The sequence below is a fragment of the Pempheris klunzingeri genome, chromosome 13, assembly GCF_042242105.1.
Source record: "Pempheris klunzingeri isolate RE-2024b chromosome 13, fPemKlu1.hap1, whole genome shotgun sequence".
Taxonomy (NCBI): Eukaryota; Metazoa; Chordata; class Actinopteri; order Acropomatiformes; family Pempheridae; genus Pempheris; species Pempheris klunzingeri.
This window is the reverse complement of record NC_092024.1, coordinates 1475470-1493313: the sequence shown is the minus strand read 5'-3', so window position 1 is coordinate 1493313 and position 17844 is coordinate 1475470. Positions and strand designations below refer to the sequence as shown.

The window sequence follows — 17844 nt, the reverse complement described above, 5'->3', positions numbered from 1 at the left end:
TTCTATTTTTGAACGTTATGCTCCTGTTACTGTGAGGTGGTTATTGTGAACAGAGGAACAGATGAGCTCTAAAAAGGCGCCCCATGCTTGTCCCGTGCTGCTGATTAAGGCAGAAAGCCATGCAACAGCAGAGGGAACCCTGCAGAGGGTCCGGCACACTATATCATTGTTCCTTTGTACACACACTTTATCTGGGTAATCCCGTCCGTATGGACTTGAACTGGACACAGAGTCCCTGCTGAATATATCTGTCTATTGTGTCCCAGAAACTCAACACCAAAAATAGAATCACGACAGTCAGAATACTTGTATCATGTATTTTTAATTTCATGCAAAAGAATTCCAATGATCATTATCCATTAGGAAAATCGTTTTTTTAAAGAATTGGCAACATAACAGGACAGTTCTGAAAAAGTTTTATCTCTACACAAAATTTCAGCCCCACTCAAACATCCAGCCACTCTAACAACATTCTGACCCCACTGTTGATCTCCATCACAAACTGCTGCGTGCCGTCCATTTGGTTCTACAAGAGGCACCGGCACGACATTTGAACGCACCGCGCCGTCTTGTTAAGGCAAACAGCAGAGGTAGTGATGATATTTGGTTTCTCATTCCAGTGAAAAACACGTTTTTAATTTAGTATCAAAGCAAAATGTATTTGAGCTCGGATGATACAGAGAAATAAATTATTCTTCCATCTTGTTCCTCTCGTTATTTGGGTGAACTCAATTATTTGAGGCATACTTTTCAAACATCTTTGGTTGATAACACAATTTAAAAGAGTGTTGGGTTTTCACAGTTATTACAGTAATCTAAATGTTTGCTTAGAATCACTCCAGGCTCTCTGAGTGCTGCAGTTTTGGATGAATCCTCAATTGGGACTTCAGTTTTTATTGTGACCGATAATGGTGGAGGAGGTGATGACCAGAAAAGGCTGTTTTTGCCTCTAATAGACTAGAAGTCAGTTAAAGAAAACCTAAATTGCTACAAGAAGGCCAATTCCATTCAAGTCTGAAGCTTTTGGGGAGATCTCAGCCATCTGTCATTTAGCTCTGGTATTTGCTGAGGTAGTCAAGGACACTTCAGGGTGGAGGATTCTTGACTGATTGATCCAAACGGGTACTTTCCACCGTACCTTTAAAGGTACCAGGGAATTCACAATCTTCAAGTGCCTTTTCTCCTTTAAGTCAACGACTGTGCATGATTGCAGGTGAACAAAGAACTGCCGTCAGACCGTGCCTGTCGAAGATTTGCCCAAACTTAAAACAAGGCCACAATGAGATCAGCATTTTTTTTTTTTTACATTTTCCAGCCTTGACAATACAAATGAAAGAAAGGCTACCGTATTCACAATCCACAGATGAAGCATCTGTGCTTTTAAGACTCGTTTGGTAAACTTACAAAACACAAAAGTCTAAGAACATGTCTAAGAACATCTTTCTTTGTACATAACTGGTGATTAATTCCATGTTGAGGAACATCACTAATGTTCAGCACCATTTGTTCGTTGTGGATACCAAAGTCCAGAGAGGAGGGGAGCGGGGGGGAAGTGAGGAAAACACGGAAAGCGGCACATTGGGAAGATACCAGATATGGGCACAAACAGAGGTCTGGTACATTTGGAATACATTTTTCAAACCAGGTTTGACCTTATTGTGAGTCAACTAGAGATCAGAATCAGATGTCTGTTAACAGCAAAGCTGGAGAGGCTCTGCTGGTTTAAAATTATTTGAGAAAATGTTCAACTCGTCTTGTCAACTTGTCAAAATAATTGTGAATGCCAGCTCTTGACTGCCACTGTAGTCACAGACTACCAGGATGATCTCAGTGTCCGTGTGCTCATCACTTAACAGGTCCAGTGAGCCCAGAGCCTAACCAGACTACCAGACTCCTGTGTGCATCTTGTATACTTTCCTAAAACAGACTAGAAATCAAAGACAAAGTATATTTTTCAGACATATTCAAATAGAATTTTACCCAAATCTGGAGGACTGTAGGAGCACGAGGACAGAGAGCTGCTGTTTTCCTAGCAGTGTGTATGTGTAGCACGTTGGAGGGGTGGGGGGGGGCTCTTAGGCCGTCTTCTTACAGACGTGGATAAAGTAGCACGGGGCCTGGGACTGGCTGGGGACGTACGTCTGGAAATCTCCGAAGACGCTGTGCTCCATTTTGCCGTAGAAGGCCTCCTTCAGCAAAGATTTGAAGCTCTCCAGACGATGAGGGTAGTAGGACAGACGGAATTTACTGGGGAGGACAAACGGAGCACGGCCACATTAGAATTCCTCCAAACTCACAGTAAAAGGTGTTTTTTATTGTGTCTAACACGTCTGCTCAGAGAGTCCTTCAACCTCGACTGTGTGGGACGTTACAAGAGAGTCTTCAGAAAATAACCCAGGCTGTGAGATAATATTTTGACTTGACAGGACGCCGTGGATGTTGTTGCTGGGCTTTAACGCTGTGCTGACCTACCTGACTTCAGGAAGATTGTGGAGGGTGGCCTTGGGCACGTGGATGGTGTAGTCCAGAGTGATCATGTGGGGCTTACTGTTGACCCACAGCACCGAGGTGGAGATGTCCTGAGTTAGATCGCTCTGTGACACAACACACACACACACACATTTATGAATTATTATTATTATTATCATTAACCTTCCCTCTTTTCTGCAGTAACGGCCAAGAGTGAGCAGAGCTGATTAGAAGTGATTTATAAGAACCAGGATGTGGCTCTTACAGTTATGGAGTTGAGCAGACTGAGACGATGGAGGTATCAGAGGGGGATTTTGCATAGCACACGACTGTTGATTTAGTATTTCTATTCCGGCCTTCCAGCTGGATAGCTCCCACTTTGGGTGGATTATAGAATATGGAACATGTTTGGAGGAAAATTACGTAAATCCAATATGGCTTATTGCTGTTGGCACCTGCTGTTACATGTTTGTATTTCCATAATATATCTTTCAGCTTTTGCTGATAAGCTAGATAATAAATTGCAGCATTGGTTGTTTGACTCCACTTTAGATGTCTGTTCCCAATCATATGCTGTCATGGTGCTGCACTCCATGCAGAAAAACAGGCATTCGAGCCACAGAGTAAACGCTAGACATTATTTTGAGCTGCATATGTACACGCTTAACTTATTTTCACATCTTCCTGTGTGGTCTTTTTTGCTCATTTCATTGGGGCCGCTCATTGTAAATTTCACAATATCCAGCAGGCTCTAAATAGAGATTAGGTCTTAAACTCGGCTGCTGCTAGGGATGGTGTTATTAAACCATTCATGAACAATGCTGTTTGTTCAGCTCGCTGCAAAGCAATGAAGAGCCAGTAGAAATTTAGATTAAATGTACCGTTCAGGCTGATGCTTTTGTTATTCTTTGGCATCTTTAAGTAATCTCTTTCAACCTTCTTGGGGAATCATTCCACACGTGAGTCAGTTCATTGGGCTGCTTCTTATGTAACGAGGACAACTACATGGTCAAAATGGTTGAGGAAAAAACGCTGACATGACTTTTGGCAGCACTGCACTGGTAGATTCTTGGGATTTTGAGACAGAGAATGTTGAGGCACCAGGACACACTCAGAAACAACAAACCACCAGCCGTCACACAGATTCCTTGATCCCCCTCTGGCTTCCCACCAACAAATGCAGCCAAGCTGGAGAGTGTGACCAAGGCCTGAGTACAGCTACCAGATATTAAGCCCCGGGCATTTTTAAAAAATAAAACCAATAAAACTGCCTTAACGAAGAAGAGATTTCGTGGGTAATGAGTAGGTTTTAGCTGATGGTTTCCGACAACATAGAGTAACCAAAATGTGCATGTCAGTTGTTAATAGTCTAACTCTGAAGAGTCAGCAAACCAGCTGTGACCTTAAGCACACCTCAGACAGGAAGCGTTTCAGACGTCTATTTTAATCAGTCCAGCTGTCTTACGGGAGCCTGAATACATCGTGTGCAGACACATATGGAGAGTGAAAGTGCTGCTGCTCTGCTAACATGCTGCTTTCACCACGCAGCCAGAGGAGCCTAACACCATATATGAGGTGATCTAAAAGGACACAGGTTTGCAGCAGAAATGAGGAAACGGAAAAGAAAGAGGTTGGATGAAGTACAAAATGATCCCTCAGCATGCCAGTGTGCATCCTTTGTAACCAACTCTGTTATGTTTACTACCTTGTAGTAGATATTTTTGCCTTGTGGGGCCCGGCCGGTCTCCAGGATGTAGTCGTAGTTACGGTGGTCGATGATGAGGATCCCGCCTGGTCTGACCATACTGGCAATGTTCTGAAGGGCCAACTTTTGGTCACTCTGGTCCCCTGGGAACAAAACAGCATCACTAACATGATCGTGCACAATCAACACAATGGTCTTCAATTGAACCACATTGTTTGAATAAGAACAACATGAAGGAGGTCATTCCAAAAACGGATCATTTAAAGAGATGCCTCTGCCCTTTTCTCTCTCACGTACCTTTAAAGTCTGGTAAGTGGGCGAATGAGTTGCCGAGGCAGATAACGGCATCAAACCCATCCCCTGGTTTCTGGATATCCTCTGCTAGCGTCAACCAGTTGGCCTCTTCGATCACTGAGGAAGAGGAACAGCCAAAGAGGAATTAGATTCAAATGTCAACATTCAAACATGAAAATTCAACCCTAACAGCATGGAAAATGTCGTACCCCACTGGTCAAAGGCTTGTTCTTTTCTCCTCTCCCATCGAGACTTCAGTGCATACTTGAGCATTTTGTCGCTGGCGTCCACGCTCACCATATTAAACCCCTCCTCCACCAACATAATGGAGTCAACTCTAAAAAATAATTCACAAATGCGTCGTAAATACAAGTGTTGTACAACAACTTAACCCAACATGACCACACACACACTCTAATTTGTGCTGCAGCAAAGTGGAACACACATTTCTAAAAATGTTTAGCAATGGACCCTTTTTAACTGCTTTGTAAGAGTGAGTCAGGAGATGATGTTCATGGACTGATGGACTGGGTGCTCCTACACTCATTTTTGGCCGGAAAATGAGCGAAATCTACCAGAATTGCTGTCATCCACCTCTGATTGTCAGCGGCTGCTCGTGCTTAGATGAACCCAGACCACAACACCTTCTGAACTGAGGCTGCTGAATTTTGTTTGGATTCTTCTCCCGCTGACGTCTCTTCTGTGATGATAGCTGTTTACAGCTCTTTCCAAATAGTAACTAGATCTGAGTTAATGTTCTACGATATGCAAGAGTTAAAAAACATCCTTAAAAAAAGAGAGATTCAGTGGGCAATGACCTGAGAAAGAAAAAGGTAGCATGCTGAAATCATTAACTGTGACTGTGTAACTGCATAATAATATAGAACTGCAAAGAAAGACTTTTAAAAAATACAAAAAGCAACAGTAAAACCAAAAAAAAGCAATAGTAGGAATAAAGGTTATGATGATGTGGACTGAATGCAGAATAAGCAGGTTCCTCTGCTCTTGTATAAACTGTCACTAAATCTGAACACAGAACAACTGGAAAGTCTGGTATCACGAGCACATTTGCACGGCCAAAAATAGTGAGGCGTAACATCATTCCACACCGAGCGTGTGTACGTCGCCCCAGATGGTCGTGACACTGAGACATACTATGGAATGGGGTCAGTCTGTGTGCTGGGTTCCTCCATAGTGGGGGAACACATCCCAGCAGCCAGTGCTCTGCCAGATACAAAGCTTTACAATGTTTACTTTGGAGATGCAAATGACTGCGGAGCTGAAGCAGTAATCAAGTGGCTGTTGTGTAAAATCGTGTTGTGCATCTCCTGCACGATTTCTCCCAGATAAGTAGACCATAAAGGTGCAGTGAGATTCTAGAGGGAGAGGTTAAAGTGTGTTGTTTTCTTGTCTGAGTTCAGCCAGTGGCCTTGCTGCTGTTCCTGGGCGCTGGTGGACTATCAGCAAAGGTAAACAGCCTGCAGGGAACCAGTCAAAACTACCTCTAGCGACCCAGAACCAGGCCACCTAACAGTGAACCCTAAATCTGTATCCCACACGAGTGAAGTTCCACAGCTAGCTTCTAGTTTAAAAAACAATAGACTTATTTAGGCCATATAAGCCTTCTTAGCCGTAATATTAACACACAAAAAAAAGCCTTTTGATCAGCATGTCTCAGCCCCTGACTGCTGCTGGAGGCAGGAGCTGGCACAGAGGCTGCTGCAACTCTGCACTTCCATTCATTATTCTCTCGCCTAATCCGGATTTTGTCCATAGTTGAAAGGGTCAGCGGGTTGAAATTCCAGGAAAGTCAAACTAGCTTGATTAGCTATGATGATAATCTAACTTAGTCATTACAGAACAAAACTGAATTTGGTAATACTTTCACAAAATGAGTCATCTGCACCTGCACACCAAAGTGAAACTACTCTTCTTGTATTTGTGCATGGCTCCATTAAGCACAGGAAAGTTAAAAAAAAATAGACGTAGGAGACTGACATGTAATAAAGTTAGACTGGGTGATGGAGCTGCATAATCTGTGTGTACTTTCAGAATGGGCACACCCATTCATAAAGCTGGAGGGTTATAATGGGAGCCCTTTTTATTTTAACTCCTTCAATACTACTGCATAATTAATCCTCAATTTGGCATACATTTAATAGACTGCACTGGCATTGCACATGCTTTTCAACAGATCTATTATTTTACCACAGGTGCCATAGATTAAAACAGGAAGGGTAAAAAAATGGGCATCTTATTTAAATAATGTATATTTAATGTATAGAAATTAGGCCGAATTGCAGTATGGGCCGTATAACAATACATATTACACACTAGTTTGGACTAGGATCTTTGCGCGTGTTGACATATAAGGTTACGCATTAAATTGAGCTAAATTTTGAATGGAGCTTGGTGCGAAGTCCTACGTGGCATCAGCCAAGTGAAACCTGCCACACGGTCCCAGCACACCCTGACATTACCCGGTTCCGCACGCCACATCCAGCACTCTCCGCACCCCGTGCTCTTTCAGCAAAGACACGACCCAGCTTTTATATTCCTTCGTCCTACTCTGCGTGTCTCCAATGTACAGCTCCCACACTTTGGCTGCTTTCCCGTCGGCATACTGGTCAGGAAGACCCTCGGCGGCCACACCGAGAGAGCGGGTCCTAAACACACTGTCGACCGACATGCTGCTGCCTGTTCCCGTCAGAGGGCTGTCTCTTCTCCGTCACTGCAGATGAATGAGGTGCTCGGAGGACTGACTGCTGTGGCTGTCGTCTACAGGTATCCTGCACACATGCTAGCTTTGGGTTGTTGTTTATTTATACGAGCAGCTCGGGGGGGGCAAACTTTAACCCAATGACAGTCTGCTCTGAAATGACGCCTACTTTCTGATAGGATGATTCAAGGGGAGACGGCCTCACTTCCGTGTTTACGTTACCAGACGTCCCTGACGTTAAACGTCAAGTCATTTTTTACCCTTAAATTTCCTCCCAGGATCATTTTCATGTTATGCTGCATTACAAAGCAACGCATAACAAGGTGCACAGATCAGATATTATAAATATTAAATGTATAAATGAAAAAATAGGACATACTTGAGGTTAGTAGTCCGCCAGACTGCTGAGTAAGGCAGATTTTGGATGCAGTCTACAGGAAGGTGTTGCCTGCGAGGCGAACTTCAGGGCGTAGACATACCCTGTGGCCTCTCCTCTTCAAACATTTCATCATTGATCATTTCATCATGCAGTTTGAACACATGCCGGTGAAGCACATGATAAGAATATTGATGTGTGTGTGTTTTACGAAATAATAATCATAACGTTATTGTGTTCACATGTTCACATTAAAAACATTTAAACGGTTGTTAAAATAGCTTTTACTGAACAGCACTTACTGAAACTCAGAATGACTCAGAATCACGTTGCAAGTATGTGAGAGCAAACCAACAACACATCTGAAACAAGGATGCAAGGATTACATACAAGATCATCACTGCAACTGCAGCCAAAATAAAAAATAAAAAAATTTCTGCCACATACACAAGGCAAGATTAAACCTGTTTTTTTCTTCGTGTGTTCCCTCCCATGAGGTGAACTCCTCCTGTTGTGATTGGCTGCTAAAGTTCACAAAGGGCCTTACCTCCACTGGCAGAGGTGAGGTTATGTCAGCTGCAACCGGCGCCATCCAGGTCAAGTTTGAACCACCCAGTCTTATCAACACTACACTCCTTCTTCACAACGTGTTCTGTGTCTGTCTCTCTCCCTCTCTCTCACACACACACAGGCAGAATAAGGTCACAAAGCAGTTTACAATTCCAGTTCCACTGATAATAGATGTAGAGATAAGAGTAGAGGTGTAGAGTCGTCTCTAATAGTCAATGTTAAATTCCATTATCAGGTGATGGAGTACAGAGCGATCTCAATGAAACACTTCTGGACTGCGGCGGGATCTTATTCAGAGTGATTTTATATATGCTTTTAAATATCTGTAATCACTGGTTTCATTAGTTAGAGGATCATAATGTTCATGAAAGGTAATGAATTGGTCTTTTTTGTTCCAATTTCTCAAGCACATAATGAGGTTTCTGTCACCGCAGGCCTTCTGTTTTCATGCTTGTTAACTTAAGATCTTGTAAATGAACTCCTCACTGATTACATAGTGGAGTTCCTGTTTAACAGCAGTCTTATATGATGTGCTTCTTTCCTGGGAGAGAGGGGGAGGCAGATTGACCGTGGACAGACCCAAGGACTGAATGAGATAAAGGCAGCTGTGGATGGTCAAAGTTTGCCCTCCTGCCTGGATCGACCTCTGAGAGGAAGATTTCCCAGGTCACCTCAGAGTTCATTTAGTTGACCATTATTTAACTTGAGTAAAAGTAGGCTAACCCCTGTTTGGAGCTATAGGGAGTGGTTTCTTCTCTGTGGGTCATCTTGAATGAGAAGTAATTGATCATTGGGGGCTAGTTAACTGCTATCAGCCAAATACCATTTCATTTTAAAACCTGGTCAACTGCATTTTGCACGCATGCTTATTCTGTTTTATAGAGTTTTTAAAGAGCTGTTTTTGTTTTTGTTTTTATAGTGCTCTTATTTATTTTTCTATCCAGTTTATTTATTCTCTTTGGCTTACATAACTTGGACCCAAACACTTAATTTCATGCCATCTCATGTGGAAATGTGTGCTGGTATGACAATAAAGATCCTTGAATCCTTGAATCTTTCTACAGTAACATCTAGTGGCAGCTGTAAGGAACTACAACAGTGTAGAGATACTGCTGTGATACTGTAATCCACGACTTGATGTTCTGATATCTCCTCAACCAATGAGGAGCAGAGGGACCCTGGGAAGATGCATTCAGTTTTCTATGCAGAGAATAGGTACACAAAAATGTAAACCGGGAAATAAATACAATATTGGTCAGCCTTCCTTCCCTCGTTCCCTGTTTTGAGCCGTTCTTTCATTTTCAGATCTTTCCCTTCTGAAAATCGGATGGTGGATTATAAGTAAGTCATAGTCCACCACCGTATAGATCAGTTGTGGTAGAACCATCCAATAGACGTTCAGTAGTGCTGACATTGACTTAAAACATTGTATTTGCATAAAGCTGACCCAGTATGGTAGAAAACAGGAGGTGGGTACATGTTAATCCACTAGGAGCATTTTTTGGTTGTAGGCAGAACTTTAACAGGCTAAAGACTCCAAGCTGTGACCGGTGCCCCTGGTCAGCAGAGACATGTTGGAAATAAGATGCAGCAGAATGTTTTGTTATAGTGCAGCATGTACAACCATACAGGCACAGGCATAATGGACTCCCATGTTTCTGCGGGACTTACTTTATAACTTAAGAGCAATAAAAAAATTAATCATTGTGCAGAAAAGCCATGACTGACTAACTTTTAATTTCAGTCTTGGAATAGAGGTGGTCGATGAGGAAATTTAAAAGCATAAATTAAAATGACAACATTTAACAATGCAGAATTGATGCAATAAGGCTTTTTTTATTTTTTACAGCAGACATTTGAGTTCTTATAGTAGGAAAGAGCCAATGTTACTAAACAAAATGTAACAATGACTCTGTTCAAGTGTCCCAGTGAGTCATAACAGTGTGCAGGTAAATTTGCTCTGGAAAAACGCTGGTTGTCTTACTGAAGGTCTCCGAGTGCTAATGAGAAAGAGGTAGGCACATCTAATAGTCTCTACAAGCTTTAATACAGCGGCTGATTTCAAAATAAAACGACTGGTGTGTGTGGGACTGTTGCACAGGTGGTTTTCTCCCTTTTCAGCAATGTGCTCAAAAGAACAGTAGATGGCGCTCTAAGGACACGAATGAGTGAGCAACAGCGAGTCTTTAAGAATAAATGAAATCAGATTTTAATTTCATGGCAGGTTACATAAATGAGCACAAATTGACAGGGTCCCTGAATGAAGTCCGGTTCACTCTTCAAGCTGCATATTTCACTGCATATGTACACACATGAAAGCTGACTCAGTAACAGTTTAAGGGGCTGGCACTTCCCCCACACACTTGACCCATGAAACGTGCTAAATGCATACAATAAGAAAGGATCTCATTTTTTTTAGCCACAAAACTACAAATCAAAAAGAACTCTCAGCTCCATCTTGGACACCACAGACATATATTTCCTTTACTATTGTTTATAATTATTTATGTGAGCACCTGAGAGAACTACTATAATCCTTGAATTAGTGATTAATATTCAATTCAATTCATTTTATTTGTATAGCCCAATATCACAACAGAGTGTCTCATAGTGCTTTACAAAGTTCACTGAAATAAACAAGTGTAAGCGAACAAACAATCTAATAAAGAGTCCAGCAGTCGATGAGGCCAATGGATCAGTCCGGTGGATCAGTCCGAGGCATCATCTGCCCTTTATGACCCTCCTTCTTCGGGAAGGAAAAACTCAAAAAACCCAGTGGGAAAAGAGAAACCTCCGGGAGCACCACAGTGAAGGAGAGATCCAGCTCCCAAGGACGGACAGGCTGGAGCCTTGGACAGACGCACATCCAATTGGCTGGTGGAGAACCACATCAGCGGGGCCAGGACCAGGATCCACAGGAACCAGGGAACCACATCAGCACATATTATTATTTGATGATGCGTTACTTTGATTCAAACTCGAAACATTACCTACTGATAAATGTAGTGAAGTAAACGTGTGTCTCCCAAACTGCAAATGCTAAAGGGACCAGCAGAATTAGTCTGAACCCTTTCTGGCTGGATTTAACACTCAATATTGTCCACAGGACCAGAAGACTGTTGAATGGAGTTTTGTTCTCTGCGCTTCTGAAGCTTAACAACATAAAACCTTATTACAAATATAAATACTGCCACAGCCACAACAATGAAAATCCATAACCAGAGAAACCCACCAGCAGGAGCAGAAGAACTCAGCAGGGTATCATTATTAGCGGCTGGTCTGACAGAGCCTATAGTGATGGGAGTTGCGTGGACAAAACCTTCCCTGTGCTCTGCTTGAATGCATTTGACTTGATGTTTAAGTAAGAATCCTTCTCGGCAGGAACACACGAAACTTCCAAAAGTGTTTTCACACTCTTGATCACATGAGTCCATCGTACATTCATTTATATCCTCGCAGATCTTATCAGTGTTTAGAAAGCCGTCAGGACAGTAGCATGCACTGTCGGTGTGTTTGTCGCATATCGCGGGGCATTTCTGTTGTTCACAGTGCATTTTGCACTGTCTGGGGTCCTGGCTGTCTCGGATATACCCTTTGAAACAAGAGCATTTATAACCTCCTCTTACAGCACTGCATATATGCTCACAGGGGGCATCTGAGCAGCCTTTAGAGCTTTGGAAAACATCTGGATCTGACAATCCCTGTGCCTGGCATGCATCTCTGTGCTTTGTTCTGCACAGATACCCATCAGTTTTGTCCGAGCATGGCCTCTCTGTCCACTTTCGATCGTTTGAAAGTGACACACAGTGCGGAGAGCAGACTTTAACACTGTCTTTCCAGGTGCTGAAGGATGGAATGAAGCTCCCGTGAACACTACTAGAGGCCCACTTATAACCTCTCAGTGGAGCTGAAAGGTTGCTGCAGGCGCTGGATGGTAAACGCAGTCCAATCCAGAAGTTTCCATGCAATTCCTGCCTCAAAATGTCAAAGATGTTCTCATCCATCTCAGACTCAAATGTCATTAGTTCTCCATTCCTGTCCTGGCATGATGCCTCAGCTGTTTTCAAATCCACCTTGTCTTGGTTCAAAGTTATGCAAAATGTCCCGGAACAAAAAGGCCTACAGATGTCAGTCTGCTTCATGGTGAATCCTGTCTTTATAGGCAATAGAAAAACAGCTGATATCAAAACTGTGATTGTCTTCACCCTCACTGGCACAAAGACGGACTGCTGCAAGCCGGCCATGATGTTGTGCAGTAGATCTTCTTACAGTTACATAGAGTTTTGAGCCGGTGGCTGCCAACTCCGGAAGCAGCACCCTCCCCCGGGACAATGAAAAAGCTAAAGACAGGAAGGAAATGAGATAAAGCTGGACTTCTGTTTTTTTCCAAGGTCTGTGAAGGCGAAGGGATCATCATAATGAGCAAATACATGAACAAACTAAACTAAACCAAAAAAAAAAAACATACTGCACATTGATATATTTATTGAGTTTATCATTACATGATATTTACAGCAGCATCAGATGTGAAAACTCAGAAGCAGAAAGCAAAATATTTAGTTGGGTTTGTGCACAAAAACCTGCTGTGGCATTGGTGGAAAGGAAGTGCATTGCTGTGACTTAATACAATCATGAGGCACTTCACTACATTCAGATGCAAATATTGTTATTTCTTACTCCACCACCTGTACTTAAAGAGGCTACAGTCAATATTTTCTCTAAGAACGCTGTATCAAATGTAAAAACAATGACATTGTGAGAGGGTCGCTCTTAGTTATGCACCAAAGAATGATGACCTTAATCTGCCTTAATCTCCCTTTTGTTTGACAGAACTTAGTGATTTAGTTTCAGCTTGTTGTTTAACTGTCCAGTCCACAACTTATTTGGCTTTGGATCAGTGATCCAGTGATGAGTGATCTCTCACCACTCTCATAGCATCTTTCTCAGTCGCAGCAGGCAGCTGTTTTTCAGCGAAAAGACCCCTAAATACAGACACTGCTGGTGACCAGCTGGTGAACTTAGTGAAGCGTTTAGCAGCAAAGAAGTCAGATATTACTCTCAGGAGTTAGTTGGTTGGAACCCAGAACAGTGCTAAAATAGAGGGAATATTATGGATGTATACCAGCGGGCCAGAGACACACGACCAAATGAATGATATTGTTGCTGGATGAGGAAACAGGCAACTGTTTGCTAACAACCAAATTGATATGTACAATCCAATGATATGCCAATGTCGTGTTCTTAACTTGTTTCTGCTGCTGAGTATAAAAAAATCAGCTATTGCTGTTTAAAGCAAACCATCTGAATACTTCCATCACTGCCATGTGGTGCTGAAATGCTGAATAATCTTTTGATGCCATCTGACTGATGCACAGTAAAGAAAAAAACGTGCTCTGATCACAGTTTCAGCAAACAGACAGCAGTACATACGTCAAAATAAACAGAAAGTGTGTCCTGCTACGACAAGACGAGTTACATCTGGTCTTCACATTAAAATGCTCCCTTTCAACATTACGTCCTGTTACAACCTTTTCATCTGCTCAACTCAAATCAAATCGTTCTTTTAATCTGTATCAGTTCTCTGCAACCAGTTCTCTCCTTTACACAGAGCTCCTCACCCCCCCACAGCACTTTACCCACTGTTGCTACTCTACATAGGTACTATGTCTTATTACTTGTGAGGCAAATCAAAATCCCCTTCATATAAACAAAAAAGTAGAAAATGCTTGATGTTAATTTGATATGTAATATTTTCTACACACACGGGCTAACCTGGAGAGGTAGCAAGAACATAAATTACATAAATAAATGTCAATCAGTCTGTATTGTATTCTCCAACACTGTCAGGTCATACGTCATCCGTCAGGATGGACTCATACAGTTTCTCTAAACGCGGGTCCAGACCAGAGGACACCCAGCAGTAGCCATCTGTAGTGGCATTTTTCTTGGCCTCCTTTTTGGATCGACTGCATCGGAAAATTGCGATAGCCAGAGTCACTGCGACCAAAAGCAGCAGGGGAATGACTGACCCGAGGACGCAGATGATCACCTTGGAGCTGGGGGCAAAACTCGGCAAAAGGGACGTGTTCCTCTGCTGATTACCGTGCGTGACGTTCACCAGGTCTGGAAGCGGTGCGTCAGTGTGAGGGGACTGATGCTGGAGCTCGACTGTGGTTCTGGTTAAAGATTCCGTGAAGTTGTTTAGTGTTCCTGCCACAGCTGGGTCATCTGATGAAGCAGCTGGTGTTTCTCTCAAATCTGGATCGCAGGCCGATCCATCACTCTTCGTGTGGAAGCCTTGGGGGCAGGTGCACAAGAAGCTGCCTACAGTATTGACGCATATCAACATTTGACAGCGGTCACTGGTGCATTCATCTACATCTACACATGAGTGGCCATCCTCAGATAAAGTGAAGCCCTCATCACAGAAACACGTGAAGGATCCGACACTGTTCGAGCAGCTGTGCTCGCATCTTGATTGCTGGCACTCATCCACGTCACTGCACTCACCGTCGACCATTTCGTAGCCATCTTTACACTCACACCTGTAGCTGCCATAAGTGTTTACGCACAAATGATGCTGACAGGCTTGTGACTGGCACTCATCAATGTCCGAGCAGCTGCGCTGGTTTGCGTCCAGTTTGAAGCCATCTGGACATTTGCAGGAATATCCAGACTCCCCCATTACGCACTGATGCTCACAGGTGTCAACGCCGCACCAGTTTTTTATCCTGCAAGTCAGTCCGTTTTCATCCAGGTCGTAACCTTCTTTGCAAAAGCAGCGAACCTCAGCTGCCTCCTGACGGCACAAATGTTCACATTCGCCATTGTTGATCTCGCAACTTTGTTTCCCTGTTTTGCAGAATGGACCTGGGGCACTCCAGCGATAGGTGTCGTCCCTCTCCTTGCACACAGAGTAGTGAGACTGTGTGTCATTGCATGAAATCACTGCATATGTTCCCAATGGAAATGCTTGAATTTCACTTCTTTCCGGCTCTTCTGAGAAGGGTGCTGTGTAGATTATTTTTCCAGGCCCCAGCAGAGCTAACGGTCTGCACATTCCCTTAAAATAAAACTTACATGCATAAAGAGCAGGGCTTTTACAAGGTCCAGCAGTCCATTTCAGTTGCTTCTGACCTGATAAAGTGTAATGAACCCTCACACATCTTTCCTTTGTGCATGTAGTAACAGGCTCTTTTCCCCAGTTGGAGTAGGGCGAGTCTTGCTCCCCCTGTACCCACTTAAATCCCCTGAGAGGCTTGTCAGGTAACACACAGTCCCCTTTGTGCAATTTTAATCCAATCCAAAACTCAAGCTCCCTGCCCTGGTGTCGCCTTTGGATATGTGAGAGTAGCACATCCTCTTCTTCTCTGTCTCTGACTGTCATCAGGTAACCTCCATTGTGGACGCAGCTCTCAAGGGCCTCCTCAAAGTTCAAGCTGCCCATATGCAGGGTGAAGCAGGCGTTAGAGGTGCACAGCGTCTCATGTTCGGCTCCAGCAAAACCCTCAAAGATGTTGATGAGCTGCAGTAGAAAAATCAAAAACATAATTGCCGTAGAGAGAGAACAAGTGAGCTGATGTCCAGAGGGTCCCTGGGAGCTTTTGGGTAAAAAGTCACCAATCTGTGGTTCTCCATTCGTAGCCAAAAACAAGTGGTGAGAGTCTGAAACTAACAGTCATGCTCCTGTATCCTGTTTAGGACACAAACTAAAGACGGAAACCATGTTTAGCAGGAGTTAGGAGTTCTTTTTTCTCCCCCGCTGACCACTTCCGTTTCGAAGTAGAAAAACAATGGCAGGCCCTGCAGTGTTTTGACTGCTTCTCCAGATGTCTCCGGCTTTATTATTTAAGCTGACTCCCTTAATTGTGCTGCCTTACAATATATGAACATGGGGTCAGAGTCTCAGGGGCACTTTGACATTACAAATGGATAGCTGCTGCGGGGGAATGAACCTGTGACCTTTGCCACCCCACTGCCACAGGGACTGCACTTACACGTTCATATCAATAGGCCTAGTATTCAGTCCAGTGTCATAAATTGTTTATTACTTTATTTTCCAAGACGACATTGGCATACAGGTGTGTGACAGCTTAAATACTGAGTGATAGTACATCATACAAGAATGTATGATTGCTCAGTTGTATATCTACTGTGTGTGTGTTTCAGTTTCACTGAATGTACCGTTTTGGATGGCAAGTGCCAAGGACATTCATGAGAATCCAGACAAGATATCCTGTATTTGTTTAAACACAGGAAATGCCCCCAATACAATGACAGGAAACAGAGTGAGACGCCCACTGAGCTCACACAGGCAGTATAATAGAGGCCACTTCAAAGAAAGACAGATTCTTCCATTTCCATCCCAATGTGATATTGGTATCGAGTTAAAACCTTACATGTACACTGTGTCCGTTTTTTAGGAATTCCCAGACAAAGACAAATCATAAGGATGGAAGAAGAAACACCAGTCTACACTCACATATTATTATTATCCTTCAGTACGTTTACTCAACTTATTTAACTTACACTTTTCAATGCAGGAGATTTCCTTGAAATGGGCCGTTTTTACATTATTGTATCACAAATTTTTCTTTTGTACAGACATTCTCCTCAGAGGATGAATCATAATTGCTTTGGTAGTCCTATGATTTCTCCCCTACTGCCATCAGCACAGTGACATTTTTGGCTTTTGTTGAAATCTTGACACCTGTTGGATGGATTGCTATGAAATCCAGTACAGATATAAATGGTCCCCAAATGATGAACCCTGGTAAGTTTGTTCATCCTCTGACTTCTTGCCAAAATATTTGCAAAGCTCATGACACGGCATTCCCTGTGGGTGTAATTAGCAATACCTCAAGTTTGCAGGTTGGAAGCCAGCCGAGATTGATCTGTTCTTGTTGCTGCATTAGTGACTGTCAATGCTTGATTCACGGGGGGGGGGGTGTAGTCTAAACCTAACCAAAGGCAGAAAGGAAAATGGTCAAAAGAGAGTCTTATTGGTTGCTCAGTTTCTTAACTGGGTGAATTTCAGTACCTAAATGTATATATAGCAATTTTTGGGTTTTGTATTAATGCGCGTCCAGCCACAGAATATGCTGTGCAGTTATTTTGGAAAATAGGTTTCCTTTAGCCTATTTATCTTTTAAACATAAATAAGACTCATTAGACTGAAGAATGCATTATTTGTAGAGCTGTCATTTGAAAAACTAATTAATCCCACAATGTGTTGTGATTACTTCTCGCATTTTTTCTCAAGACTAGCTTGTAATAATGGATATTTACATGTAAAATCACACAATTAATGTAGAATCGAAACATATTTAATTATTTAATTAGTTATCAGCTCAGAGGGAAATCATTTCTCATTTGCATTAAAAATGTAACACCTCCATAGTATAAGGCACCTAATGAGTAGACTGCCTGAGACAAGCCACCATAAGATCATTATTAGGGTTGTACTTCTATCTACTATCTCTTATTCCACTGTTTTCTGTGAATTCAGCTTTCCCGTGTGGACTGATTGGCTGAACACCAACCAGGGATCTGGTGCCTCACCTACTTCACAGACAAATATGCACCAGTTTCTGCTAATGGATTATCTTCCCTTACAAAAAAATCCTGGGTGACAAAAGATCTGCACGACATGCAGACATTTCTTGGGAAAACATAATGAGACGATCTATCACCTGTGTAATGGGCCTGCCT

At 42.8% G+C, this 17844-nt stretch overlaps 3 protein-coding genes across 3 annotated transcripts; all 3 read right to left on the bottom strand.

The window, feature by feature from the left end:
* Positions 1-303: 303 nt before the first annotated feature.
* On the bottom strand, positions 304-7169 carry gnmt (glycine N-methyltransferase). The gene is made up of 6 exons (XM_070842902.1): positions 6949-7169; positions 4678-4805; positions 4472-4585; positions 4175-4317; positions 2473-2594; positions 304-2247 (listed from the first exon to the last, which is right to left on the bottom strand). The coding sequence occupies exons 1-6, from the start codon at positions 7155-7157 to the stop codon at positions 2076-2078; spliced, it is 888 nt and encodes a 295-aa protein (XP_070699003.1). The 5' UTR covers positions 7158-7169; the 3' UTR covers positions 304-2075.
* A 3745-nt stretch (positions 7170-10914) lies between these two features.
* Positions 10915-12372, bottom strand: LOC139212390 (thrombomodulin-like). The gene has a single exon (XM_070842931.1). It carries the CDS (start codon positions 12273-12275, stop codon positions 11217-11219), a length of 1059 nt encoding a protein of 352 aa, XP_070699032.1. The 5' UTR covers positions 12276-12372; the 3' UTR covers positions 10915-11216.
* Positions 12373-13769: 1397 nt separating this feature from the next.
* Positions 13770-15772, bottom strand: LOC139212201 (complement component C1q receptor). The gene has a single exon (XM_070842689.1). It carries the CDS (start codon positions 15680-15682, stop codon positions 13982-13984), a length of 1701 nt encoding a protein of 566 aa, XP_070698790.1. The 5' UTR covers positions 15683-15772; the 3' UTR covers positions 13770-13981.
* Positions 15773-17844: the final 2072 nt, after the last annotated feature.

What these genes read in the sequence shown, in the direction of transcription:
- LOC139212201 (XM_070842689.1), bottom strand. Translation starts at nt 15,682, where the DNA reads ATGTTTTTGATTTTTCTACTGCAGCTCATCAACATCTTTGAGGGTTTT.
- LOC139212390 (XM_070842931.1), bottom strand. Translation starts at nt 12,275, where the DNA reads ATGAAGCAGACTGACATCTGTAGGCCTTTTTGTTCCGGGACATTTTGC.
- gnmt (XM_070842902.1), bottom strand. Translation starts at nt 7,157, where the DNA reads ATGTCGGTCGACAGTGTGTTTAGGACCCGCTCTCTCGGTGTGGCCGCC. An exon ending in ACAAGCCTTTGACCAGTGGG is followed by an intron (nt 4,586 to 4,677) that starts GTACGACATTTT and finishes CCTCTTCCTCAG; the next exon opens with TGATCGAAGAGGCCAACTGG. An exon ending in GCAAAAATATCTACTACAAG is followed by an intron (nt 2,595 to 4,174) that starts GTAGTAAACATA and finishes GTTGTGTCACAG; the next exon opens with AGCGATCTAACTCAGGACAT.